Source organism: Amphibalanus amphitrite, unplaced genomic scaffold (genome assembly GCF_019059575.1).
Source record: "Amphibalanus amphitrite isolate SeventyFive unplaced genomic scaffold, NRLGWU_Aamphi_draft 002173F_arrow, whole genome shotgun sequence".
Lineage (NCBI taxonomy): Eukaryota > Metazoa > Arthropoda > Thecostraca > Balanomorpha > Balanidae > Amphibalanus > Amphibalanus amphitrite.
This window is the reverse complement of record NW_024883666.1, coordinates 24,726-52,705: the sequence shown is the minus strand read 5'-3', so window position 1 is coordinate 52,705 and position 27,980 is coordinate 24,726. Positions and strand designations below refer to the sequence as shown.

The 27,980-nt window shown below is 47.1% G+C and overlaps 2 protein-coding genes across 3 annotated transcripts; one reads left to right on the top strand and one right to left on the bottom strand.

Annotated features, from left to right (window-relative positions):
* On the bottom strand, positions 1-24,221 carry LOC122376505. The gene is made up of 9 exons (XM_043356395.1): positions 24,161-24,221; positions 21,852-22,057; positions 15,369-15,476; positions 9,705-9,824; positions 8,400-8,538; positions 3,026-3,206; positions 2,444-2,628; positions 1,466-1,930; positions 1-1,120 (listed from the first exon to the last, which is right to left on the bottom strand). The coding sequence occupies exons 2-9, from the start codon at positions 21,976-21,978 to the stop codon at positions 694-696; spliced, it is 1,752 nt and encodes a 583-aa protein (XP_043212330.1). The 5' UTR covers positions 21,979-22,057; positions 24,161-24,221; the 3' UTR covers positions 1-693.
* Positions 22,997-27,685, top strand: LOC122376506 (lectin BRA-3-like). Of its 2 annotated transcripts, none has more exons than XM_043356396.1 (4): positions 22,997-25,329; positions 25,630-25,794; positions 26,128-26,245; positions 27,396-27,685. In XM_043356396.1, exons 1-4 carry the CDS (start codon positions 25,145-25,147, stop codon positions 27,525-27,527), a joined length of 600 nt encoding a protein of 199 aa, XP_043212331.1. In that variant the 5' UTR covers positions 22,997-25,144; the 3' UTR covers positions 27,528-27,685. The 2 variants fall into 2 exon arrangements, with proteins under 2 accessions (XP_043212331.1, XP_043212332.1); XM_043356397.1 differs by having other exon boundaries at positions 26,152-26,245; positions 27,396-27,567.
* The last annotated feature ends 295 nt before the right edge of the window (positions 27,686-27,980 follow it).

Sequence of the window (27,980 nt, the reverse complement as noted above, 5' to 3'; positions counted from 1 at the left end):
TGTTATACAAGACACGTTGTGTTTTTAGCCGTCAAACATGCGAACAATATTTATATACCGTGGTATTATGAAAAAAGGCAAAGAAGTGAAACACAAGCGTGTACAATATAGCTTGGCAACCACCCACATAATGATATACTCATAAATATACATACACACACAATCACGCATTCACGCTTGTTTAAAGCGTAGTTGCTCAAACATGCAATAGGAAATGCCACCTAATCACACATATCCCGAAAGCGAGGCATTACAGACCCCTAAAATCTGGGGTTTCTGCACAATGAGACAACAAAGCAATCACAAGAAACCCCCTGCAGTCCAAAAAGTGAGGCACAAGACACTAAATCACGTGGTCACCACAGGGACAAGTGTAAGATGTCACCAATTTGATGTAAGACCCTGGACTATACACATTCATCAGAAAAATAGCAATATCATTACATTGACGTCATGTTACGTATTTCTGGGTTTCACTTGTTGGAAATGGTTCCTAGCTTTAAATTCCTATATAAAAATGCATGCCAACCTCTTGGCAATTATGTTTGGCAATCTAACCATGTACTTAGTCATGACGAAGATTCTAACCATTGAACTGCATATTTGCTAATATCACATTTCTAGGTTATATGTAAAACCTGATCGTCACCCAGCTTAATTGATACTGCCCTTGATAAATTGCTCTTGAATTGATCACAGCCCATTATTCTCATCTGGGTAGCGAAGCGGATAGCCTAGACTAGCCAACACGTCTTCACATACATTTTCAACGTTGTTGCGCTCGGCAGGAGGCAGCTCACGAATCCAGTGCAGTCTATCGAACTCTGCGCCTCGCACAGTATCAAAATAATAACTGCGTCTATTTTTCTTCTTAAAGATTTCCCGTCTTTTCAAGGCTTTGACATACTCATTTCTGGTCAAACGGCGGAAGGTGGGCGCTCGACTCCCTCTGGTCTTTGGTTTTAGTTTCTGTTGGATAGGCTCGTCTTTTTCACCGATTGTTAGAAGGCGTCGTGGTGTGCCGCGATATGTCCTGACCAGTGCAGTGTCTCGTCGCCTTCGTGTGGCCCCAGCAATGGTGTTTCTTGCATCAGGACGAATGTGTCCCGATACATTGGACCTGTAAAAGAACGCGTGCTCTGTCAGAAATGTCAAACCACGTGACGTGGCAGCTTTACGACGTTACCGTTTGTATTATTATATGCCTCATACATGCATGGATTGTAGTCATATCATACAGCATGCATTTCTTGTCTCTGAAACTACACAACTCCTATGTGAAGCGAAAGGTCGTGATTCGATCACCGAATCATTATTTATGTACTGAGGCTCTACATTCATGCCTGTAAATTGTCGACACTTCAAAGAAAAGTATACCATTACGATTGAGAAGTAAAGGAAACGTAACAATCAAACGTTGACATGAATTATGACCATGAAAAGGTGCATGACTACTGTTACGTACCTATGCAACCTTCGGGCGAATCGACCCGAACCAGGCGATCCTTTCTCGTCAGTTGAGCCGCCCACAGCTGCGAAAATACTGTTCACTGCTTCAGAAATTCGGCCCATTCCCTCAGCAATCCCTTTCACGGTGTTTCGGAGTTGGCCATGATGATCGGCCTCTGTCAGTGGTGAGGGCTTGTCTTCAGCTGTTGCTATTCGCTTCTGGCTGCGGTTGTTTTCTTCTTGTACCACTGTTTGAGTTTCTTCATCTTTGGTTCCGTCAGCGACATCCTGGCCACGGTTTCCGCCCGTTTGACCGCTGTTTTCATTCGTGGAATTTCCCGCAGGGTCAGGACCTTTAGGAGAGTCTTGAGTTTGAGCATGTGTTCGTATAAAGTCTGACGTCTCCTTTGTTAGTGGCAGCTGCAGAAACTCAAAGAGACGTTTGGCCTCCTCTTCTGGTCTTTCCACCAAATCTTCGTACCTGTGTGTACGAAGAAACAAATTCAAACGATAAATAGGACACAAATGACGAAGACAATTTTTTTATGTAGACCAGACCCGCAGAGACAATAACACCTTAGAGCTTTCAGATCTGTTTCCAAGTGAAACAGCGGAACAGTATAACTCACTTGACGTCTGACTCATAAAACAAGCGACACTAAAAAAACGAATTAATTTGATTATCGAGTCCATCCTTATCGAGATCTAACAGCTATGGGTGAAAAAGAACAAAAGCTTGACCTCGGGATACTACAAGTTACCTTACAAGAAAACGAAATTTCCGTGGCATTTATAAACTTAGTCTTTGTCGTGGTTTTGACAGTGGTGTCGTTTAGTCCCACATACACTTCTACCCTTCACAGATACTTGAGCCGTAATCTCCCGAACATATTTACATAACGAACTCCCTAATATCCATTCCTCCCCCCCCCAGTTTCCCCCAGTTTTCCCCCAGTTCCCCAGTTCTAGCCTCCTCTAGATCTCAGAGACCCACCTCACGCCCGTCCAGCGGTCACTGCTGATGCTCTGAGAGGCCCGTAGATCGTCTCTGATGTCCTCACACAGCAGTGAGGCGTTCCTACGTCGCTGTGGCCATGCGTAATGTTTCGACACGAGCGAGTTGTGGATCGCACGTGGATCGCGCACCAGGTGGATGACCCGCACATCCAGATCCGTCCGCTGAGAGTGGAAATGTGGATCGGAGTTATGTGGACGCCGGATGAGAGTGTGATAACAATTTGTTATGAATGTTATGCTTTGAGCTTGAACACGGAACAGCGTGATTTAGGAACGTTTTGTGCATTTTTCAGCTGCAATGCACGTACCCAACAACTCGCACAGACACGAAATGCAAATGCACATATAGACCTACACCTACCACAAGGATGGACTTCTTTGAAGATGTTCAATTCATAGACAAAACCAGGAACAAGTTATCTTAAATGCACCTAGCCAATCGTTTGGCTCACTATATAATCTTGGCCATAGGAAATGGGCAACAAACTCCATAAAAAACCCTCTACCAAGCCCCACTCCATCCCTATAAAGTTAACCAATTCCTGTTTCAAGTACTTACCTCCAGAAGAGGTAAGACTTTTGCCAGCCGGGGTCGGATCGTCTTGATAACACGTATTGAAGTGCTGAGACACAGTGAAGTCAGGTGCGCTCTACTGGGGTCGCGCTTCAGTACCTTGGGCTTCCTCCAGATGAAGCCACGGTGTTTTCGCTCGGCAAACATGGGCGGCAGGGCGTCCAAACTGGGGAACGGGAAAAAAACGCGAGAGTGAGCGAGAGTTAGGGAGCGAATTAGGTATGTCGTTCTTGAGATCGTATTGCTTGACTGATTTAGATGATAAGATATATTTTGTTGTATCTTTCTAGACCATTTCACGACCGTTGGGGTGAGAAGTTAAGTTTGAGACTTAACCCTCGCCGGCCGAGGGGGGGGGCGGGTGCCGCCCCCCCCCCATAGGGTTTTTTTCGCGATAGCTCCGAACACGCTGGTGATAGCGAGCTGAAACTTGGCATACCTGACCTTTGATCCAAGCCGGATCTTTTGACACCAACCGCATTTTTGGGTCAGGTCAGGTCACTGACCTATGACGTCATAAGTGAACCTCTGCACGGTCTTCAGATGTCGCAACTTCGCAACGCCCTCACTGCCAGAGGAGATGTCACAGGGAAATGAAACTTGCAGGATCTAGTATCCATTATGAGTCCCACAACTTGTATATCTCGGATTTTTCCTAAAGGTCATATGAGGTCAGGTCATTTTCGTGACCTCACCATTATAAGTCAATGGGGAAAAATTCAAACTGCTATTCTGGCGCCGGGAACGATCTCTAACTATCTCAAGCACACAGAATCGTGATTTGATGCACTCCTTGCAAGGTTAGATGCGTCACTTTTGCAATGTTGACCTTGCGTGACGTCATTTATGACGTCATCAAGGTCATATTAGTTTTTCGTCAATAACTCTTGATCAAATTGAGCTAGCGAGTCGGGAAAGCCACCAATGGACTCAGGAAGACCTGCCGAATCGAATGATATGCGACATGACCTCTTTTGACCAACTTCGTGACCTGGGGGTGCTGACCTGACCTTGACCTGAGGTCAACACCCCAAGTTGACCTGACCCGGACAAAAAGTATATCATTCGACGCGCCTGAGCGAGACGAACACGATGCTGCCAAAATCGGCGCTCTGCGGCCGTTTTTTGCGAAGTTATTCACCAAAAACTGAACCGTACCTTGGGGCACTTGACCTGACCTCAGAGGTCACCGGTTGACCTAGGACCTTAAAATCGGGTACCAATCTCTGCGTCTCGTAACGGCGCACACGCTCGTTTTTTCCGCGACGCGCTAGCTCCACCAGGGGCGAAACGGCGAGGGGGGGTCGTACCCGCCCCCCCCCCTCGGCCGGCGCGTATGTAAAAAACCAATAGGTCCGGCGAGGGTTAAGACTTTGCGTTGATTTAAACACCTCTGCTGGTTCGCCGCCGTAGCAACCACCCTATCCCGTTAGAATTGAGTGTTCAAGTAATAAAGGTCACCAAGCCATCCAAACGGTCTCCTAAGTAGAGACTAGCCTCCACCGGCTTTCTGGGTGGGTTGAACGCCAGCCTGAGCCAAAGCAATGTCATTAAGGATGAGAATAATTTGGTTCTGAATTTACCTATATAAAAATCAAAACGTCCGTATGTATGTATGTATGTATGTATGTATGTATGTATGTATGTGACGCGTCAGTCACGCTTGGCGGGCTATTGCTCCGGAACGGTGCGGGCTACGGGGGTGAAATTTTCGACTTAAGTCGGACGCGTGCATCTGTTTGTCGTATCAACTTTTCGAGGGGGTGGGTTCGGCGGTTTGCACGTGGCGGGCGCATCTTTGCCGCATGTTGGGCCGCGGCCGTCGCCGATCAGGGAGCACGCGCATTAGCCTCAGTTTCTTCGCTTGCAAAACTGAGCGAAATCAGAGCCGGAAGGTCACTGACCTTTGGCAATGAATACCGGAACAGAGCACCGCCGGCCAGGAGGAGACGCCAAATTTATTCTGGCCATAACTCGGCCGCTACTGGGCCAATTTTAATTAAAATTGAATTACGCTGCGCGTAATGCTCGGCACCTAGTTACATATATAAAAATCAAAATGTCTGTACGTATGTATGTAACGCGTCAGTCACGCTTGGCGGGCTATTGCTGTGGAACGGTGCGAGCTACGGGGGTGAAACTTTGAACGTAAGTCGGACGCGTGCATCTGTTTGTTGTATTAAATTTTGGTGGGGGTGCGCTCGCCGGTTTGCACGTGGCGGGCGCATCTTTGCGGAATTTTGGCCGCGGCCGGCGCTGATCAGAGAGCACGCGCATTATCCTCAGTTTCTTCGCTTGCAAAACTGAGCGGAATCAGAACCGGAAGGTCACTGACCTTTGGCAATGAATACCGGAACAGAGCACCGCCGGCCAGGAGGAGACGCCAAATTTATTCTGGCCATAACTCGGCCGCTACTGGGCCGATTTTAATGAAAATTGATTCATTACGCTGCGCGTAATGCTGTCCCTCTTTACGCTGCGCGTAATGCTGTCCCTCTAGTTACATATATAAAAATCAAAATGTCCGTATGTATGTATGTAACGCGTCCGTCACGCTTGGCGGGCTATTGCTCCGGAACGGTGCGGGCTACGGGGGTGGAATTTTGGGCGCAAGTCGGACGCGTGCATCTGTTTGTTGTATTAAATTTTGGAGGGGGTGCGTGCAGCGGTGTGCACGTGGCGGGCGCATCTTTGCAGCATTTTGGGCCGCGGCCGGCGCCGAGCAGAGAGCACGTGCTCTAGGCTCAGATTGTTCGCTGCGAAAACTGAGCGAAATCAGAGCCGGCAGGTCATTGACCTTTGGCAATGAATACCGGAACAGAGCACCGCCGGCCAAGAGGAGACGCCCAGGGGCGGATCCAGGAAAACTCCAAGGGGAGGGTCATGAATCGAAGTGGTGCCCCTACCTATACCCAAAATTAAAAACTCAACGGATTTCGTCCACTTCATTTTGGCGGTGCCCCCATTTTCAGTTTTTTTTTCTTTTTATTTTTTTTTTAGTCAGTATCTTAACTCTTAGCCACAACCACATTTACCAATTGTAAGCAAGTATATATGAATGTGCTATGTGTATATATGTTGTGTTGTGGACGCTGAGTAATGAGTACTTACCAGGAACGTTATCAGGTAAGCAAATCGTTGTCAGTCCGACGAACTTGACCCTGGCGTCTAAACTTTAGACGCCAGGGTCAAGTTCGCCCCTACCCTTTAGACTCTAAAGAGTCTGTCCTTGACACTTCAGGCTTGTCAGGGGCACCAAAGTCCTTCCAGGGACACCACAAACCTGCCAGGGGCACTTACGGCCTTGTAGGGGCGCCACAGGCCCGCCAGGGGCACCACAGGCCTGCCAGGAAGCAGGGGCACCGCAGGTCTAGCAAGTATACACGACAGGCCTGTCAGGGGCACAACGGGCCTGTTGGGCCCATGAGCACCCCTAGGGGCAGGGGCACCACAGTCCTTCCAGGGGCACCGCAGGCCTGTGAGGGGCACCAGCGGCCTAGCAGGGGCACCATTCAACACAGGCCTGCCAGGAGCACCACCGACCTCGCAGGGGTAACTTGGGCCTGTTAAGGCCCAGGGGCACCACGGGCCTGTCGAGAGGCACTTCAGGCTTTTCAGGGGCACCATAGTCCTCTCCGGGCGCAGGGGTAGCAGGGGCACCAGAGGCCTGCCAGGGGCACTGCAGGCCTAGCAAGGGCACCACTGGTCTATCAGGGGCACCACGAGCCTGTCATAGCCAGGCATCTCAGGCTTATCAAGGCCCAGGGGCACCACAGGTCTGTGAGGGGCACCAGCGACCTAGCAGGGGCACCAGTCAGCACAGGTCTGCCAGGGGCGCCACAGACCTGCCAGGGGCACCACAGACCTGCCAGGGGCACCAGAGGTCTGCTAGGGGCACCACCGGCCTCGCAGGGGCACCTTGGGCCTGTCAGGGACACCACGGGCCTGCCGAGGGGCACTTCAGACTTTTCAGGGGCACCAGTCCTCTCCGGGCGTAGGGGTACCAGCGGCCTAGCAAGGGCACCAGAGGTCTGCCAGGGGCACCAGCGGCCTAGCAAGGGCACCAGAGGCCTACCAGGGGCACCACAGGCCTAACAAGGGCACCACGGGCCTGTCAGGGGCACCTCAGGCTTGTCAGGGCCCAGGGACACCACAGTCCTTCCAAGGGCACCGCAAGCCTGTCAGGGGCACCAGAGGCCTGACAGGGGCACCACAGGCCTAGCAAGGGCACCACTGGCCTGTCAGGGGCACCTCAGGCTTGTCAGGGCCCAGGGGCACCACAGTCCTTCCAGGGGCATTACAAGCCTGTCAGGGGCACCAGAGGCCTAGCAAGGGCACCACAGGCCTGCCATGGACACCACAGGCCTGCCAGGGGCACCACCGGCCTTGCAGGGGCGCCTCAGGCCTGTCAGGGGCACCACGTGCCTGCCGGGGACACTTCAGGCTTGTCAGGGGCGTTACAGTCCTGTCAGGGCCCAGGGGCACCAGGCCCGTGGTGTCCCTGCTAGGCCTGTGGTGCCCCTGGCGGTCCTGTGGTGCCCCTGTCAGGACTGTGATACCCCTGATAGGCCGGTGGTGCCCCTGGCAGGTCTTTGGGCCCCCGGGCCTCAAGGGGGGGCCATGACCCATGTGACCCCCCCCTTGGATCCGCCCCTGGAGACGCCAAATTTATTCTGGCCATAACTCGGCCGCTACTGGGCCGATTTTTTTTTTAAATTGACTTATTACGCTGCGCGTAATGCTGTCTCTCTTTACGCTGCGCGTAATGCTGTCCCTCTAGTTGATTATAAAAAGCGAATGTAAGAGTGAACATCTAGCTGACATGAGGAATGCTTGCAGCCGTTGAATCGAATAGTAATCATTAGCTATTGCTAAGTAATGATCATGATCACTAAGTAATGACGCATCAAGCCTAAACCGGTAAGTATGAGTATAGGAGTGAGTAGTAAAAGAGAGTTGGTACGTCTGATGTTTACCTGATTTCAAACGAATGATGGTAAGAGACTACAGCACATCTGGTAAGAGCATCAATAACCCGGTTTACATAGCATATTTGACGAGGCTCTAGCTCGTTAATTTGGCGATAATTTCGATGCAGTGGTCTTTAAATATTTAGAGGGGATCATTTTGTAAATGGTTCAGCACCATTGGCATATTTTGCAACATCACGGACGGAGATATAAGCTTGCAACAAACCCTATGTAAACGCGTCTAATAATTCTGTTGAGGCGGATTGGGGTTCGCACCACCTATATGTACTCGTATCAGACAAAGCAGCTTTCTCAGTTTTTATTACTCGAAAGATCAGATTATTATTCGGTTGACCTGATGTGCGGCTTACGGCTTCCGCCAAACTCACTTGCAAGTAAGCAGGTTGTGGAGGTCGCTTGCTGCTTCATAGTTGTACGGAGCAGCAGTCTTATTGTTGTAAAGATGTTTGTAAAACCAGAAAGGCTCGAAGAAATACAGTGCGCTATGTGGACTTGACATTAGCTGACCTGTGGACAAGGTAACAACGTTTACTTTGCTGTTTCACATTGTCATTGTTACGTCATTGCTTGTGAGTATCATAAGGTATTGTAAGAGTATTGCCTCTGAAACTAATAAGGTGATTAGTTGGTGGAATGGGAGCGCCGCCAAGGATCAGGTATGTCCCATTGATTGCTTACCCTGATGTATTATTTTGAAATTTTAAATGCCATTTTAAAATTATTAAATAAATGGATCGTTTCATAAGATTTTACTGGGCATTGTGTGAATTAATTAAGTGTAAGATAACGGATGTCCTGTCCTGGCGTCGCGGGTAATTTAAGGTCTTATGGAGTTTCGAATGAAACTATGGTATGGGGAGTATGTATGTATGTATGTATGTATTGACGATCAAGAGCAATCCACAATCGGCGTGGCGATTACACTCCGATCGCCAGTGAATAAGGAATCGAGTAGGTGAAAAAAGGAACAAAACGAAGATAATTCACCTTCTTTTACATACTTGTCGTAGCGCCGTTTCACCCATCGCCTATACAGGGTTAATCGTATGCCTCGCAAACGGATATTGGCACTCAGCTAGCTTTCAGCCGAGCGATGCATCACATATCAGATGGTTGACCTGACCCCTTACTAACGGTGTCGACAGCACCATATGGTACGAAGACTGTACGATCCTATTTAAAACACGGGATGTGATGACGACAGCTAACCGATTGACCGCTTATTCCACCATAAGAAGGGTCACGGATGGCTACACATCATATGATACGGAGGTCATAGAATTATATAGTCAAGTGAGACTGGTAAAAAGTGTTAGTTATCATCGATAACACAATATGAAATGACTGTGGTTTGAGCACATTTACGATGAAAATGCCGAAAGAAAATAAAAGAAAACTAGACGACGATGGAAAGCCTGGACATCATGAGTTGAAACCTGGAGCTCACGTATAAAAGACTGTAGCTCACCTATGAGTCTGTAGCTCACGTATACATAAAAGTCTGTAGCTCACCTAGAAAGCTGAAGCTCACCAAGAAAGCTGGAGCTCACCTACATGCGACTGTAAATCACCTAGAAAGCTGGAGCTCACGTATATAAGACTGTAGCTCACCTAGAAAGCTGGAGCTCACATACAAAACTTGATTTCATCTATAATACCAGTCTGTATCTCACCTAGAAAGCTGGAGCCGCTGCGCGGTGCTGACGAGACGACCACCACCAGACGGGGACGGGCGACGGACGGCGGAATTACCGGGTGTGGCCGCCACCCGTCCTGTACCACTGACGACTCATCTGAAAATGGGGGATTGAGGTTACCAATGTGGAATCACACATATCAGGTCAGTTGTCCATTGGTATCCATAAAGGGTTTTGCTATGTTCGCAGAAAACAGTAGAAGAGAAATAGGTACAATTCACAATAACCGTTTTCACGACGGCCATCTGGTACACATCTGGTGCATATCTGGTGCAGATTAGGTGCAGATTTGGTCAAATGAGGCTCAGTGTGTCTCTTAGTAGCCATCGGCTAGGGTTGCACTAATTGCTTATATGCCTGCTTTGTCATATTATCAGAGAGATTCATCGATTGAAACACGGAAATATACTCATCAAATAAAGATATTTGCTGTAAAAGAGCTTAGGTGCAGATTTGGTCAAATTAGGTGCACTCGCCGGATAGCCCGTCGTGAAAACGGCTAGTATTCAGTATTGCAACTGACACTACTCGGTAAACTCTCAAGTTTATTATCGAAATAGTTGTTCGAGGATACTATAGCTAGATAGTTACAGCTCTCAATAGTCGGACAAAGTTGAGTCTATCGAACTTTGCACCAAGCATTGCCAGTATGCATATTGCATATGCATGCATGAAATGGCATGACCATTGAACAGTGTCAGCGACGTTTTTGTATTGTTTTCAGGTATTGGTAGGTTTTGAAGTTCAGTTGAACTTCTTGGCACATGCTACGCAATCATCAAACGAGTATTTCAAATGTCCATTCACAATCTCTATCTAAATAGGTGGGTTGCACATTACCACAGCAACAGGCAACACACACGCAAAGGTCTGTAGTCAGGGGCGTCGCCACGGATTTTTCAGTGGGGGGGGGGGGGGGGGGCGGGGGTCGGGTTCCCGGTCTTCGTCTTGATAGGTAGGGGTGTTTTTAGCCACACTCCCGTTTTTTTCGTGTGTTGAGAAAAACCTCGGCGCGCAGCGCCACGAAAACAGCGGCATATCTTATCGTATATCACATTTGCATCGGGCATACAAATCAAGCACAGGTCACCTGACGTCAGGTCACAATGTCATGTCAAGGTCAGTTTTAATGCCTCTAAAAACTGCAATCTTGTCATTCCTATAGATTATCTCCTATAAGTCTGAATTTGGTGTAATGAATGGGATTATAAGTGCCAACAGTTCATGACTCTGGGATTTTACATTTGAGAAGTGATTCAGGTCAAATATGTGACCTCACCAATCATCATGATAAGATTTGGGATGAAGCACGAATGCGCTCTGTTTTGAACGAATATGCTAAAAAAAGCTAGATACTTTTGTAGCCATGGCACCTCTGGTCATTTTAAGGACAAGGTGCAGCTAATGACCACTAATGAGTAATGACTCGAATGGTCAGTCATTTGGTCATCTAACACATTTTCGACAACTTTTGATGGAGACGCTGTAGAGCGATGACAGCATGCCTGGAGTGTGTTCAGCTCAGCAACACAGATCGATCCACATGCAGCAGGTTCTTTTCCAGTCAGGTCGACATGACCTTTACCTGATATCAAATTTTATAGTTAAGTTTTTAAGTTCAAATTGTAAGCCATGCGACCCGTTTCGACGAAACAAACACGAAGGTGAATGGTGATAACATGAATATCGTACACATTCTTTGAATCATAGGTTGTCACAGAACAAATGTTTCGGCAAAATCCGTCCGCTTATCTGTTTGGCCTCTGTGGTACACATGCCATAGACCCGAAGTCAAATCTGAGGCGAAGTTGGCGAAAGAGCTTTAACCCGCGCCCTGCTGGGGGGTGTTTGAACACCCCCCCCTTGTGGTTTTTGGTACACCTTATCATACATCAATTCTACACATGTTGTGAAAATTTCAGACCAAGGTCATTCAAGGTCAGGTCACCAGGTCACTTGAAGTGACCTCACCTCATAAAAAGTTTCAATGTCTGTCACAGCTACACCGAGTGACCGATCGCTTTGAAACTTTCAGCGATTGCTAAGAGCAATAGTATGTACAAAATGTTTATCTCAGAATTTTGATATCGATGACCTAAGGTCAGGTCAATTTTGCGACCTCCCCATTATAAGTCAATGGGAGAAAATTGAAATGCGCCTCTTTTGGACGAAAGACATTATAAACACTCCCAAACACTGAATTACAAGTGGTTTAGACACACTGAACATGAAAATGGTGTTCGTGACCCCTGTTTATGCCCTGAGGTCATCTTAGGTCACGAATGGTATCTAACAGTTTTTCGCAAATAACTTTTGATAGAGGCATGCTAGAGCGATGAAAACGCCTTAGATGTGTTCAGCTCGACGATACGGATCGACTGATATGCAACATGACCCTTTCCGGTCAGGTCATGACCTTGACCTGAGGTCAAATTTTCAAGTTGACCTTTCAAGGTCAAGTTATAGTTTATTCGATGCGTCTTGACGAGAGGAACACGATACCGGTAAAAGTAAGCTTGTACAATGCTTGGGTCAAAAGTTTTGCAGAAAAACTGTTTCCGAAAAAATCGGCTATTTTTGCAGTTTTTGCCCCCTGCACTCTGCAGGCAAAACCGTTGACGTTAGGTCAAATCTGAGAGTATTGCTCAGAAAGGGCGTTAATAGGGCTATCGAATGCGCTTTTCCGCGGCGCTGTAGCTCTATTGGTTCCCGAGTTATGCGTTGGCTTCTTGGAAATTGTCGACATTTGACCTGGAAATCGGCGAAATTTTGCCTTCAATGACCTCTGGTGACCTGACCTTTGACCTGACCAAAAAATTGACTGAAGTGATTTCCTCATTATTTTTGACGCTCTTTCGAACGCCGCCTTCCGCGTATCGCTACGTGGCCCAGGAGCCGAGTTAGAAGGGGGGGTGTTCAAACACCCCCCCCCCCCCCAGCAGGGCGTGGAAATCCAGGACCCCCAGCCGGGCGCGGGTTAAAAAAGCTATCGAATACGCTTTCTGTGTCGCTGTAGCTCTTATTCGTGTTTTACGGGTCGCTAAGGTAAAACGTTTACCAACGTAACGCTAAGGTATGCTTTCGGCCCCTGATCGAGGTAGAGCTTCGCAGAAACGCGAGAATGCTGCCCGTGATGAAAGAAAGCCGATGATGCCCAATTTCAAGGTCTTGGCCGGGTCATCTTATGTCAACGCCCAAAAATATAGGGAAAATTGGGACCTGCTAGAACTTTGTGAGCCGTAGCTGATATCGGGGTCCCGAGTACGATTTCCATGTTAGTTTTGAACAAAGATGATGACTTCATGCATTTGGGGTAGATCGGGTCGGGTCAGGTCAGGTCGACCTACAGGCTTCCTGCCGGCCATCTAGAGTGGGTGACAACCACCACCGATAGCTTCGTAACATGTTACATAACCTTTATCAAAACTACTTCTTATGTTCAAACGGGCGCTAAACTCGAAATCAGCTTCAAGAACTACACTTGTAAATGGAAGCAAATAAAACTCGAAAAACTGAACCAAGGTTATCTATATTCGAATCAGGGCCAATAAATTTTAGAGTAGGTGTAAAATTGATAAACTCGAGGTCACTGGAAGGTTCGTTGCAATAGGCTCCTTTTCAGCGTCTTATTGGGAAAGCCCGAGAGGGGTCCACCATCTGACCCCCTTCCCCCTATGCAGGCAGGCCGGAGGGTAGCCAGGGCTGAGGCTTGGTAGGTACCTCGTAGTTGCTGATAGTTGATACGTCATCCGACGAATCGACTGCAACCATTATTTTGACAATCAGAGTTCAGACGAACGCTTGGGTCAGTTTTGGCGCGCCCACTCCTTTGAGGGATAAAAAGGAACTAGAATAGTGGCTACTTTAAAATATTGTCATGCTGATGTTCCACCCCACAGCTTATTGAACTATAAGCAAGAGGGACTAGGGAGCTCTTGAAGCGATTCTGAATCTGACGTTGTATTTAATGATGTTGCTGAGTGCTGACGCCAACTTCACTGACAAGATAGCTCAAAAAGGCATACTCAGCATCGCTAAAAGTGGGGGGTCCACCCCCCACCCACCCCCCCCGGTTCTCATGATTGGGGGGTCGCGACCCCCGCGACCCCCCCGTCGGGGACGCCCCTGTCTGTAGTCCACACATCAGTTTTGCTTCACCGGCAATAAGCCCTCACGCCACCACATAAAGTTTCACTTGCATGTAAGGGTAAGACGATTAAATTCGTGAATCCACAGCAGTTGACAATTATTTAGACACAATAGTCAGTACAGAATGCCTGCAATACCGATGCAGACTGGCTGCTTTCAGTCGGAAACCTTCTGAATGTGGTATAAACGCTCAATAGATTCACCGCCCTAGCATTTGTCACGAAATAATGTGTTGACACCATAGAAGATAAATAAACATTCAACCTATTATGTACACATGACACTACATTCCATGAATAGAGAACACACCCACACAAGTTTCGAGGTCAAAGGCGTACCACGAAGCACGTGCGTCGTAATGTATTCATACAAGATATACACCCATCACAGCGGATGTGCCATGTTGTCACCAAAACACGACAGCAGTAAAGGGATCGATGCAATGGCAATGAGCGTGTGTGCGCATTGATCAGTGCCCTGGGGGGTCTCCCATAGTCGGGGCCCTCCCCTCCCGCTGTCCCCTCCCAGCTATTTTGAAAGGGAGGTTCAGTGACTGGTAGAACGATCAATGGGGCGCAGGGGTGGCAGGAAGTAGCACAGGTTTGCAAAATACAGAGTGGAGCGAAGATTGATGGCTGTTGCAGAGTGACAGGACGTAGCGGAAACGGTCATAACGGTCATGATGCACACAGGACATAACGGTTAGGTTACGAAAAGCATTGCGAAACTCGAACAGCCCCAGAGTTGAGAAGATTGGGAATAGTAGCACTGAGGTTTGCACCAGGATGCCTAGCGAGGTAAAGTCGGCAAACTACTTCGCAATCAGAACCTACGGAGGTCAATTATTTTGGAACAGCTCATAACATGCAGCTACAGTTGTTTGGCAAAATTGATAAGTAAAGCGTTACGGTAGAGCCTTGTGGTGTGTCAGATGCACCAGAAGCTGATTATTGGTGAAAGAGGTCTCAGGACATCGTATTTTAGCGCACAGAGAACTGTAGTAACATGACAGCCAACAGCCGCACCTGACACGAAAACTGCAAACGTTTTGTGGCAACTATAGTAATTTGTAGGTAAAGAGGATTATTTGCCGAATGGAGAGGCACAGTACCTACGACTACGTAGTAGCAAACTGGTTTCTACGCCACCCCTGCCATCGATTTCCTAGTGCCATTAAGCATTGCTAATGTGACAAAATATATTTGTATCTTCATTTCGTGCCATGACATAACACTGCGGCATATGCAACGCTTTGCACGCATTTACGCTAATGCTGATTCCGAACTTCATGGGAAACATCCCGAACGATATTATGTGTACTTTAACGCAATGATAGGTGTACTTCCAGAACACTATTCGAAGCAAATGAACTAAATGTTGCTGCCTCAGCTGTTAGCGTGGCCAGTCCAATACGCGGTCCGCACATTACGTGCTGGTGCACCATAAATAGTCTCCTGACTTGGTAAACCCGCGAACCGTGCGGTACGTTACCTGCTGGCACGCCGTAAAAGGCCTTCTGACCCGGTAAGCCCACCGACATCTGGCCATAAAGGCCAGAAGGAAGACAGTAGCGATGACTGCAGTTGACAAACAGCGGGCCTGAAAGGTGAAACGCCAGAAGTCAGAATTAAGTATAAAAAAAAAACAACAACAAAAACGTAGTGCTGGGACATTGAGATTGCGACAGATAACCCAAGTGACTTCAATAGTACACTTCAGGCAGTGCGGCAGTTGCACCTAAAATCGAAACATATTTGTATGTATGTGCATTGCATGAGGTGCTGAATTGTAAGTTGGCTATTTTTGTTTCGTACCATAATCATATCAAAGCTATAAATTGTGTCACTTCAACTTAACCCATCAACTCAAATTAGTGCTAAGTTAAAATCAGCTAAAAAAAACTACTATAAATGTTGTAAAACCAAAAATGTCAACTGAGCTTATCTAAGGTCAATGACCGTAAAGTGACACTCATCTGAACTTGGCACCAGCCATATTTCATTTGGCCTGACATGATTTCACATGTTGGCACGTTTCTAATTACAAAAAGTATGGACGATGGACGTGCACAGATAATGTGCGCTGACTTGCATCCAATCGTGATTCTGGCCTGACATGGTCTCAAGAAAGGGTCGCAGGCCAAAGGTTCACCCGACCTCCCCCCCCCCCCGCTTAATAGCAAGCATAAGTTTTCATAAATTCCATCACTTTCAAAGCTGTTGGTACCTCTCTCGCTCTCGCTCTCTCTCTCTCTCTCTCTCTCTCTCTCTCTCTCTCTCTCTCTCTCTCTCTCTCTCTCTCTCTCTCTCTCTCTCTCTCTCTCTCTCTTTCTATCTCTCTCTCTCACGCTCTCTCTCCCTCTCTCTCTCCATCTTTCTCTCTCTTTCTTTCTTTCTTTCTCTCTCTCTCCCTCTCTCTCTCTATTTCTCTCTCTCTCTCTCTCTCTCTCTCTCTCTCTCTCTCTCTCTCTCTCTCTCTCTCTCTCTCTCTCTCTCATCTGTCTCTCTCTCATCTGTCTGTCTGTCTGTCTGTCTGTCTGTCTGTCTCTCTCTCTCTCTCTCTCTCTCTCTCTCTCTCTCTCTCTCTCTCTCTCTCTCTCTCTCTCAAAATAGATTGCTCGCCAGAATGTTGAATTTAGCTTGCAAAATTCAGGTCCAAAGCTCAGTGCCGTGGGTATCGCCGTGCTTTCGGAACATTTATGGAATAGCTCGCAACTGTAAAAACATTTTTGTTTTGCAGCCACCCCACCCTACAGCCATTGAACAGCCATGGGGGGGGGGAAGGGAAGTGGTGCAGCCAGCCGTGGCCACAGCCGGCCACAATGTCAGAATGCAGACCTCCATCCGGGAGAAGCCAGCATCCGTGCAGCGCGCTGCCAGTGGAACCATGCCTGAATCACAGTCATGGAACCCTGGTGAGAGAAAACTGGATGCAACCGGTAATCAATCACTGTACTGGGTTATATAGTTGCTGCATGTGGCCGTGACACTGAATGCATCATTCACTCATAATTCCTTATGTCACTCATGACTGCTTAATTGGGTGAGTTATTAACGTGTTGCTCGGTGCAAAACAGGCGGTGATGCGAGCTAATGCTTGAGCTGAAGACCTGATCGCAGATGTTTCGGTCATTTCAGGTCAGTCACATCTGCCAGCTCACGCTGCACTGAGCTGGCCACTGGGTATGAGTTGACCCGGACCTCACATATGCACTATGCAAATTGGTGTCACGCTCACGTATATACCTACGCTCAGGAAGGGGAGATCCGAACAAGCGCATTGGGTGGATCAGGAGTGACGTGACCGTCACCTCGGAGTGACGTATCCGCTCGAGCGACGCGAGGCCGTCCGAAGGCGGTGACCTGCACCTGCAGCGCACAAGGCCTGAGTCCAGCCGCAGAGCCTTCTCTTATCGCGGAGCTGCCACCTGGAGGCCGCTCCCCAATGCGGCGCGGGACAGCTCTTCTGAGCAGCTCTGCGATCCTTGTAAAACACCTTTCATCATGACTTTTTATCTTTTATTCTTATTTTATTTTATTAACGATTTTATGGTGGCCAAATATGGATGGGTTGTGAGTTTTGTGCTGTGCTGTAGGTACACCTGACGTGGACCTGACGTGGAACCGTAACAGCCACATTGTGGAAGCTGCTCTAATACACAATACAATACAGTACAATACAATACAATATAATACAATTAGAGAGCATTTGCTGAATTTCTATTGCTCAAACGCGTCACTCGTCAGTATACGCACCATGATGCTCATGTATTTATGCTCATGGCGGCCGCATTCGATTATACTATTGGTGTCACTGACATTATTTAACCCGGCGGCCGCTGGGCCTCCGCGCCACCCGCCGGCCGCTGGGGGGGCATAAAGTTGCCCCCCCTTTACTTCTGCGACGATATCGTCGCAACGCGAAGAGATAGAGAAGCGAAACTTTGCACACATCTTCCTGAATACCTAGCCGAGGCTGTGTCCAAATTTGGTGTCGATCCCATTTGAAATGACGTCACAGTGACGTCATAAGTGAAATTATAGATTTGCGACTCTCATATTCCTCACGATACATCACATATATGGGACCGAATATAAAGGGCCGATTATTGGTCAGAAACTAGATGGAAGTGTAGTAACATGTTTTAGGATGACAGCAGGTGCTGTCTAGTTCATTTACAGTCCAGTTTCATGCTCAGCGTCATCAGAAACGGTCCATATCGGAAAACGACAAAACTTTATGACGTCACTGTGACGTCATCTTAGGTGCTACAACCACCAAACTTTCCTAAAACATTGCCTAGGTATTCATTTGAAGCTATGCCAAGTTTCACGTTCGTAGCTCATCAGGTTTCGGAGATATTTCACAAAACGTAAGGGGGGGGCAACTTTATGCCCCCCCAGCGGCTCGTGGGTTAATAAGTACAAACGTCATTTATATCTTTTCGGTATTAAATGTATCACATGAATTACTGTTGACTGATGTGTAATGCCAACATCGGATTCGGAGCATCCAAACACATCATATGTAGAGACTACGCAGGCTGCGGCGGATCGCCGTCTTTCCAACCGTGACCGTCAATCTGGGTCTATCCAACCGCGAAAGAGGCCGATCATCCCTCGGTCAGTTCGTCCCGGTTGACTCGGGCGCAGAGTTCACGATGACCTGAGATCCTATCGGGCAGCTCACGAAGTCCAGGAGGTGTGCACGGTGCATACGGCGAAAGACAGATGATGGATCATCCGGACCGTTACGACTCGCGTCTCAGCGTAATAGAGCATGTTTTAGCGGCGTGCTTTGTAAAGAAAGGTAGCCAACCAAAAGCATGTCTATCCCGACCAATGAGCCGCGATCATGTGCAAATACCGGGGGAATACTAGCGTCTCAGCCCAGTGGGTATACCACATGACAGCGATATTCAACTACAAATCTGCAATGGTCTGTAGATTTTTCACAGACCATGTCAGCCATCATTATATACAATCAACACATCAGTTCAGCACAACATAACATCCGCCACAAAGGCTGCTGGTGTCTGTGTGATTGTTTGAATAAAATGAATGATACTGTCTGAGCTATCCATGTAATCGAACCTGCTACAGTAGCGTTCCGTCATGGTGCACCTATGCATTGTGTGCAACTTTTTAACCCTCGCCCTGGCAGGGCATTTTTCATAACACGGCCTGGCAGGGGGGGGGGGTCGATGCGACCCCCCCCCCCTCGCGATTGGCTCCTATGGCACCTAGAAACACCAAATTTGGTAGGTAGGTGGGCCCCCTGGAGTTCTCGCCCCTGTGCAAATTTGGTTGCTCTAGGTCAATATTTAGGGGGGTTTTGGGGGGTATTAATGTAAAAATTTCGCTAAAAACGGGTCAAAAGTTTTTCGCTTATAACTTTTAATCTAATTAAGATAGAGCAAAAAGAAAAGCACCAGTGAACTCAGCACGTCAAGGCGCGTCGAATGATATACTTTTTAGCTTGCTTAAGTGTACTTAAAGTTTTTCTTAAATTTTAAGTAAACTTAAAATTATAAATTAAGTTCAAGTTAACCAAATTGCATCATATCGCATATCATTCGATTCGGCTGATCACCAGGAACACAATGATACCATTTTTAAAGCTCTAGCGTCATTATGTGCCAAGTTATTGGCAAAAACGTCATTTGACCTCAGTTGACCTCATTTGACCTGACCCATGGATAAGTACACCAAACAACGAAGCACCAAGTGACCTGCTGTTATTTACTATGGATTCAAAGCACAAAAGTGATAGAAAGAAGTAGATATCTCCAGTATTTTCGGAATTTAGTATTTTCCCATAGGCTTAACATTACGACGTAATGACCTCTAACTGACCTCAGGTCAGTGACCTCAAAAAACCCGAACTATATGTTATACAACTCGGTGAACTTAGCACATCCTGAAAGTTTGAAGGAAATCAGTCCAAAACTGTGAGTTGGACAGGTGCAAAAAGAAAATTGAAATTTGACCATGACCTTGTACCGGTTTTTCTGACCTGGTGACCTGACCCAAGGTCACCCGGACCTGAAATTTTCAGGTCATATGTAAAAAGGTTGCCCCATAGGCTGTGCCAAATTTGGCGGCGCTGCGCGCCGCCGTTTTTACGCTATCTTCGAAAAACCTTAGGGGGGGGTCGCATCGACCCCCCCCCCTGCCAGGGCGAGGGTTAACATTAATTTCGTCGCTGTACCATCGCGTTTGATGGGCCCTGAAGCACTCCGGGAAAAAGGTAGCGACGCTTTGCTGGATAAGGCTGGATCGAATGAATCCTCGAATCTCTCAGTCCTGAGAAAGGCGATGAGCGTTTCAGTGGTAGACAAATCCGACTAGGAACACATCCATCCTTTCTATCCTCAGGGCCAACCCATCCTATCATTCATCCTTGATCACTATATATGCCCCGGTCTAGCGGCCACCCAACCGCACAGCGAGGGAGGGCAACTTAATGAAAAAATTGGGACCATCCGTCGAATATACATACATAATTCGCTGCTGTAGCGTCACGTGTAGGCATTTCCATTATTTTAAGACATGATTAAATGTAAGACATCAAACCGCCAGAGGTAAGAAATAGTAAAAAAATCAGAATAAGACGCTTATGGAAATTTTGCTTATAGCTGGTGAACAAATAGATAAAGAGCATCGTGGAAAGGATTCGCTAGATCTTCATGAATTTTCATCAACAAGAGCTAAGTTTTCGCTTTAGCAGCGCTGGGCGACGTGATGAACGTAAATAACAGTTAAAAATGTACATACCCTTCGCCATTTCAACATATTCTTTCGCAGTACCTTGTTTCGTGTATCTTTATTTAATAAGTTTGATTTCAGACACGACGCTGCAAATCAAGCGAATCGCTTATGCGTCTGTCTGCAGCATGTTAAAAGCAATGTCTTACAAAATGTTTAATAAACTGGTTGATGATGATGCTGATGATGACCACAAACGTTGCACGTATTTGCAGAGATTTACTAAAATTCATCGCGTAGTACACTAGTGATACAAAATAATTTTTCGCCACCGCTTGAAACTCGAGCTTGACATATTTGTTGAGGCTCCCATGGCCGCGGGCCGTTACTTTTTGTGTGCTGGGGCGATCCATTCTGCCCAGGTGGACTGATGCCACGCGGCTGATATAAAAACTACAATTACTGACGAGTGTGATAAAGGGAAAAATTCCGACCTAACAGTACATCTATAATAGAATCTGACGGTCTGTGCTATGGCTGAGCGGCGAATGCCGTTAGGCCAACTTGTTAAAATGGCGAAAGCATATGGCCAAGGTGTAAGTCACGCAGATGTCTTTTGTGACATTTTTTTGAAAGATGTTCTGCCATGTGTTACGAGTTACGACCTCTATAAAATGTCGCACAATTTTATACGGATTTTATAGAAATGATAATGTACCGATACAATTTCTACAATACACTTTGAAATTCTTAAAAAAAACTGTATGTTCTTTTCAATACCTTGTTATGTAGTTCGCCAATTAACTACCTTATTAACAAAAAATAAACATAGTTGGTATAGATCGCAGTCCACCTCCGTATCATGTTACTTACAATAAGCCACAAACATAGGCGGCGGAACGGGGAGAGCACCGGGGCACCGTGCCCCCCTTTGATTTTGGCATTTTAACATTACCCCAATGGGCGTTGCATGGAAAGAATGGGACCAAAAGTCGGCAGTGCCCCCCCCCCCCCTTAATTGAAGGGCGAAGGCGTTCCGCCGCTACTGGCCACAAGTGATAAAGACTTTCTTGAAGCTGCATAATGCACATGTTGTCTGATGCTGCTTCCGATTCACCAGGATGAGCAGCAAGTACGCACCTACATCACTACTCAACGCCTACCATCCAACTATTCGACCTAACTACTTATTACTTAGTACTTAGTTAGTAACTACTTAGTACGACGTAAGTACATCACTGCAGCACATCTCAACAAAGTGACTTACCGAAGTTTCTGAAGTACCGTTGTGACTGATAAATCTGCAGACTTCCCACCATCAGGAGCACGGCAGTTGCAATCCAAAAGAAGAATGCCCTCGCGCTTCTTGTTATACCGGACCGAAAGCTCATCATGTCGCCGAGAACTCTCCAAATGTTTTGAGGGTGTTCTGGTAGGTTTGCTGAAGCTGAAGGTGTCTGGTAGCTTTTTTACCTGGGAGAACATCCAGCAAATCAGCAAGATAACTCGCCATTGAAATACCATATTTCATGGTAAACTAATTTCTATTAACCCGCGCCCCGTTGGGCTCTGCCGAGCAACGCGCCCCGTTGGGGGGGGGCCATTTTGGCCCCCCCCCCTAAGATCTCGAGAACCACGCAACGTAGCGACAAGCGGCAAACGGTGTTGGATAGCCCTATCAGGGAACTACCTTGTGACCCAATTTTATTGACCTAGGTCAAACCGATGACGTCACAGGTCAGGTCAAAGGTCCAATTTTCACCGTTTACAGGCATTTCAAGAAATGCGCTGTAAAATCGAGTAAAATGCATTTCACTGAAAATCATTGATGGGGAAATGTTCTTCAAACACATATTTTGCTAGTTGAGGTCACTGATACCAGGTCAGGTCACAGAGGTCAGGTCACTGGGGGGTCACAATATGAAAGTGTCGTGTGATACATGTTTTATGGTCCATTTTACATGACAAATGCGATTATGTGGGTCAGGCAGCCTTTGGGGCCAGCTTAGGTCACGTTTTGGTCAAGGTCAGGTCAAGGTCAGGTCAAGGTCAGGTCAAATTAGGTCAAATTTCAAAGTTGATATTTTTGCATAAAATGGGTATCGAATCGATGCAGCTCGTCACGGGGAGTTCAATGGTGGTCTTTGTTTTGCCGTACGAGGTCTAGAATCGCTAAAAATTGAGTTCAAAAATTTGACGTCATCATTTTTGAACAGTTTTTTTCGCTATAACTTGGCCAAAAAACGAGATATCGATCTGAAATTTGGTATGTATATAGAAGAGCGCAGGGACTATCACATATATTCCGGCTTTTCCGAAATTCGGAAAACTTTTGGATTTTTTTTAGTTTTTATAAAAAAATCAGTTTTTTGAAATTTTTTGGGTCAAAAACCCAAAATTTTGAAAATCCGAGATAACAGTTTTGTAGCGCCGCTTTTTGTCTACTAGACCATATAAAGAACTTTGAAATTGCTTGATAACTGTAGATTTGGTGAGCGTTTCAAGATTGCATGTTTTTTGCTCATTTTTGCTCGAACATGACCTCAGTTTGACCTCAATAACTCCTGACCTAAGGTGACCTAAGACTTGAAATTTGGTGTGAAGGTGTCAAATTGATGCCCGGGAAGGTACTGAAAATTTGGCGGTGCTGCGCGCCGCCGTTTTCTTGCTATTCAGGAAAAACCACAGGGGGGGGGCAAAATGGCCCCCCCCCAACGGGGCGAGGGTTAATTCGCTTACTGTGCAAGAAGATAGGAAAACGAGGCCATTGTGTTTTCCCTATGGCATTTTACGAGAAAACGACAAATATTAAATTCGTCAGCTGATAGCCCTGTACCAACCATTTCCCTTATCTTATAAGCGACAAAATGCAATTAATTTCCAATGTTTTCATCCCTAATGAGACGATAGCATTTCAAGATAAACCACTCATAATATCAACCGTCATTTTGCGCCTATACGCTGTAGTTTTTGTAGTTATTTAGGCGACTCGGAAACGTGGGCCAATCTCCCTGAAAATGGCAGCTATGCACGCTAGTGGCAATCTGAATACGCGTAAGCGAATCTTCCATGCAAAACATATATAATGATCATGACCTTAGTGGACTGTGATGCGCCGGCAGTTCTTACGTGCCTTTGGATAACAAGCACTTCATCATATGCATCGCTTCCAGGCAAACATTAGCGCAAGCCATAAATCAAGAAGACAAACAACCATTGAAAGGGTTATTGGTGTAACAAAAAATTACATCAAATAATCCCGGCCTGCACTTTCTATATCGTTGCTCCTATATGCTTAGACAAATGGTTATATGCTTGTATTGTAAATGTATATGCGTGTATATGCTTAGGCAAATACCGACACTGCGATACTCTTAGAAGCAAAAGCAATTACGATTAGTCATTCGCCGCAATCAAACACTTCAATCAAAATGACAGCTACGTCGCTGCTAAAAGCAGCTCAACTTCGGGTTGCACTTTGCAGTGACTTCAAAAACCACACCAATACACCACTTTGGCTTCACTAACCTCACCAACTCGCTCACTAACCACCTCTGACACCAACCCCTTACTTACCCCACGAGCCACGAGCGGCGACCACCAGCGCCCCAGCTGGGTCACCGGCAGACTGACGAGTGCAGCGCGGTCGATCGTGTGAGCGTCAGTACTCAGTGCATATCGACGCCAATGAGCAGCACACCGGTGTGGGCTGTGAGCGTCCAACGTCCACCCTCGTGGGCAGGGCGCATGGAACGGATGGTTCCACTTTGGGCCGCCAGGGACAGGGAGTTGTGTTTTTGGAGGACAGGTGTAACACTAACGCAAACGTTACGAGCGATCAACGATGTGTACCTCGCGAGCCTGAATTGGATTTCATCTGCTATCTAGCCGAAAAGGCAAAAAATATTGTAGCTCATGTTGAAAATAAAATTAAAAAATACTCATTTTAATAAATCCTGTACATTCTTTGCTCTTTGCTCCCCCTACATGTTTTTCTCTCTCTCCCTCTCTCTCCCCCTCTCTCTCCCTCCCTGTAATCTTCCCAGTCCGTCCGACAGAGACATAATCTCAATCGATTCGGATAGATGAAAAACTCCTGGGCTGGGCGAGAACACACACAGAGGCTTCCCTCTCCAGCAACGTAGTTACCCCTTATTTGTTTCGAAGTAGTGAGTAAAATATTCTTGGCTAGGACAATTGAACTAAACCTGCTCCCAAACTTCAATGGTGCAGTGAATAATTGTAACTCTCCGATTACGTTCGATAGATATTCATCCAGTTTTTACCCCGCAGAAATTATCACTGGGTAGATTTTTCCGAGCTAGCTACTCCGAACTCACAACCCTCCCTCACTAGCTCTTCATCCCTCCTCTCTCTCTCTCTCTCTCTCTCTCTCTCTCTCTCTCTCTCTCTCTCACTCTCTCTCTCTCTCTCTCTCCCTCTCTCTCTCTCATCCTCTCTTTCTATGAGTCTCCTCTCCCTTCTCGTTTCACCTCTCCCTATGTAGCATTGTCAACCTCTCTGCCTCCCTGCGGCAAGGTCGCTCCCCTGCCCGGTGTGATGCCCCTGCTATCTAACAGATTCTATCGCGTCGGGACGCCCCCCCCCCCGGCTGGTTCTCACACCTGCCGGCTCTCAGTACTCATCACAGAGTCTCTCACTGCTCACCATGGTGCCTCTCCGGTCTCTTACGCTCTCACCAATAACCCAGCTAATATCAGCCCTGCTAGTTACGCTACCGACCGGTGAGTAACAGCGACAAATACCTCTAACTATGGAAGGTATTCGTCGGTATTAGATATCAATCATTACGAACCATGCTTATGCTAAAGTTGAATCTTCCATTTTATGTGCCGTATGTCGTCTCTGTTGCTGTTTTTATCCGCTCAAACTACCATTAATTTTTCAAACACCGATCAAACACAGGATGGCTTTTTTCTCGTCCTTGTTCAAAGCGGCTAGGATCCTAATATTTTTTATATATATTTTGCTTTTGTTAACATTATTTGTCAGTGTTATTCTTTTTTATGTGTCTCCTCCCTCAGGTGGTCTTGGTTTATGCCCCGACGACTGGCTGGAATATGGATATGGCAGCAGCTGGAATATGGCAGCTGCTACTATGGATCCAACTCAAACTTCTCATGGCATGGCGCCAGGCAGATTTGTGAGGAGATGCAGTGGGGCGCTCATCTGACCTCCATCACTACCGAGTGAGCGACTTTTTTCGTTTGATTTATTTAACTGGTCCTTTATAATGCATTGAAAGAATTGCATTTCAAATGGATAGAGATGTTGATTGAGAACATTGAACGTGAGGATTATATAGCCGACTGTTGTGCCGCACTCAGCTGCTCGTAGATAATTGTAAAACAAAAAGGAAATACCGTATGTTTGCCGTAAAAGTAGCCTTGCCGCTGTGTAATTACAAACGTCCGTAAATAATCACAATTCGTGGCATCAAAATTCCAGCCGCTGAAAGAATGAATCGCTAATCCATCCACGCTAACCAGAACCATTGAGCACAATTCGATGTGTGGATTCAGGGATGAGAACACCTTCATCAACAGTCAGTTCGGCCATCTTCAGCCGTGGATCGGACTGAACGATGTGGATACAGAGGGTGACTGGAAGTGGGCCAACGGTGAATCCTTGGTGTACACGGTAAATAAGAGGCAGCAGACTGCAGAGACTTGTCGGACTTTTGCGTTTAGGTGATAATGTGCGAACTTTCATGCTTCTTGATTGTAGAATAGACATATGACTTGACACAATTTGCAAAGAGCGGACGATTTTAGACTTCACCGAATAACGTAAAAATAGTATCGATTCTAGTGTATATTTACGTAACTAGTCGCTCAATTAATCAAGCATTATTACCAGTAAAACGCCTTTTGGGCGAAGAACGAGCGAGCGAGATAGTGAGCCCTGCACGTGCAGAAGGGCGAAAGGGTACTTTCAACGGGCTTGTGCAAAGCACCCTTCTAACCGGTCGCTAGCGGTGTATCAAATTTGAACGCAATCGGCCCAGCCGTTCCTGAGATCTGGAAGCGGCATTCTGCACGTGCGCACGTGCAAACGGGGTCCAAAATGACTTTTGCACGGCATCCTACTAACCGGTCCCCAACCATGTACCAAATTTGAGCGCAATCGGCCCAGCCGTCGAGATCTGGAAACGCCCCCTGCACGTGCGCACGTGCAGTAGCACCCTAACCGCAACACATGGGAATGCGTTGCCTGGTGGGTGCCTACCTGTATGCCAAGTTTCAGCGAAATCGCCCCAGTAATTACCGAGTTACTGAAATGGGAACAAATTTGGCCCCTCTTATTGTTGTATTTTGCACGTGCAGTGTGGGTCACTCACATAGATGAAGAGTATCCGACCTTTGGTAGAAGGGATGCAGCTACCCTATAAAAATGACCGCAAGTCAATCGCCCAAGCGGCTGCTGAGATATGGGTCTCTCAAAAACATTACTTTTGCAAAACTGCTTGAACACCCTTGACTTTTCACGTGGCACGTGCCACGGCGGTCACTGAGATGTATCAAAAGTAGTCAGTTACGGGGTAGAAGGGATGGGGCTATCCAGCAAAAAAGACCGCAGGCCATTCGGTCCAGCGGTTGCTGAGATATAAGCCTCTCAAAAGCGTTACAGGCCGGGCCGGGCCGGGCCGGGCCGGGCCGCTCATACTGAGATTTTTCCGTTATATTGAAAAGACTTCGCTTCGCTCGTTGCGCTCGCTCCCTCGTAATCACAATCACATGCTATTCGAGAGTCATATTTCCCTTCTTACAAATGCACGATTTTTTTGCAGAACTGGGATGCCGGACAACCTGACAACACGGATTGTGATTGTGCCTACATCTGGAAAACCGAGGGGGGAGCCTGGGACGATACCTACTGCAACGTGGCCTTCCACTTTGTCTGCGAACTCACCGCTCTCTAAGCAAATGCATCCGTCCACATGGGTACAAAATTAATATCGAAAAGCAACATTGCCGTTTTATCTATAAAAAGTGTTGTCTTGCAATTTTATACGAGTTTTTCTCGAATACTTTCGATTCGAGTGTCTGCACTGGAATAAATAAAGGTATTTATTTCGAAGCCCAGCCGCGGCCAGCATCGGCAGACTCGGCAAGCCGGGGGCAACGCAAAGGGTCATCAGCGACAGGCCCAGTCAGCCTGCCAGCGGCGGGTCGGCTTCCGGACTGAGAAATGACGACATAAATGGTGGTTCACAGCCAGACATGCACTCATTTACACAAATCGCATTTGTACAAAATATTGTGTTAACCCGGCAGTTGCTGGGGTATTTCGCCACCCACCGTTTGCTGGGGGGGGGGGGGCGTTAAACGCCCCCAGCCGATAACTCGAGAACCAATAGGCGCAGCGAAACGCG

Coding starts and splice junctions, on each gene's coding strand:
- LOC122376506 (XM_043356396.1), top strand. CDS start 25,145: ATGCCCCTGCTATCTAACAGATTCTATCGCGTCGGGACGCCCCCCCCC. Junction 25,330..25,629: donor GCTAGTTACGCTACCGACCG/GTGAGTAACAGC, acceptor CTCCTCCCTCAG/GTGGTCTTGGTTTATGCCCC. Junction 26,246..27,395: donor GTGAATCCTTGGTGTACACG/GTAAATAAGAGG, acceptor ATTTTTTTGCAG/AACTGGGATGCCGGACAACC.
- LOC122376505 (XM_043356395.1), bottom strand. CDS start 21,978: ATGATGAGCTTTCGGTCCGGTATAACAAGAAGCGCGAGGGCATTCTTC. Junction 15,477..21,851: donor ACGGTACTTCAGAAACTTCG/GTAAGTCACTTT, acceptor TTCACCTTTCAG/GCCCGCTGTTTGTCAACTGC. Junction 1,121..1,465: donor TTCGCCCGAAGGTTGCATAG/GTACGTAACAGT, acceptor GTTCTTTTACAG/GTCCAATGTATCGGGACACA.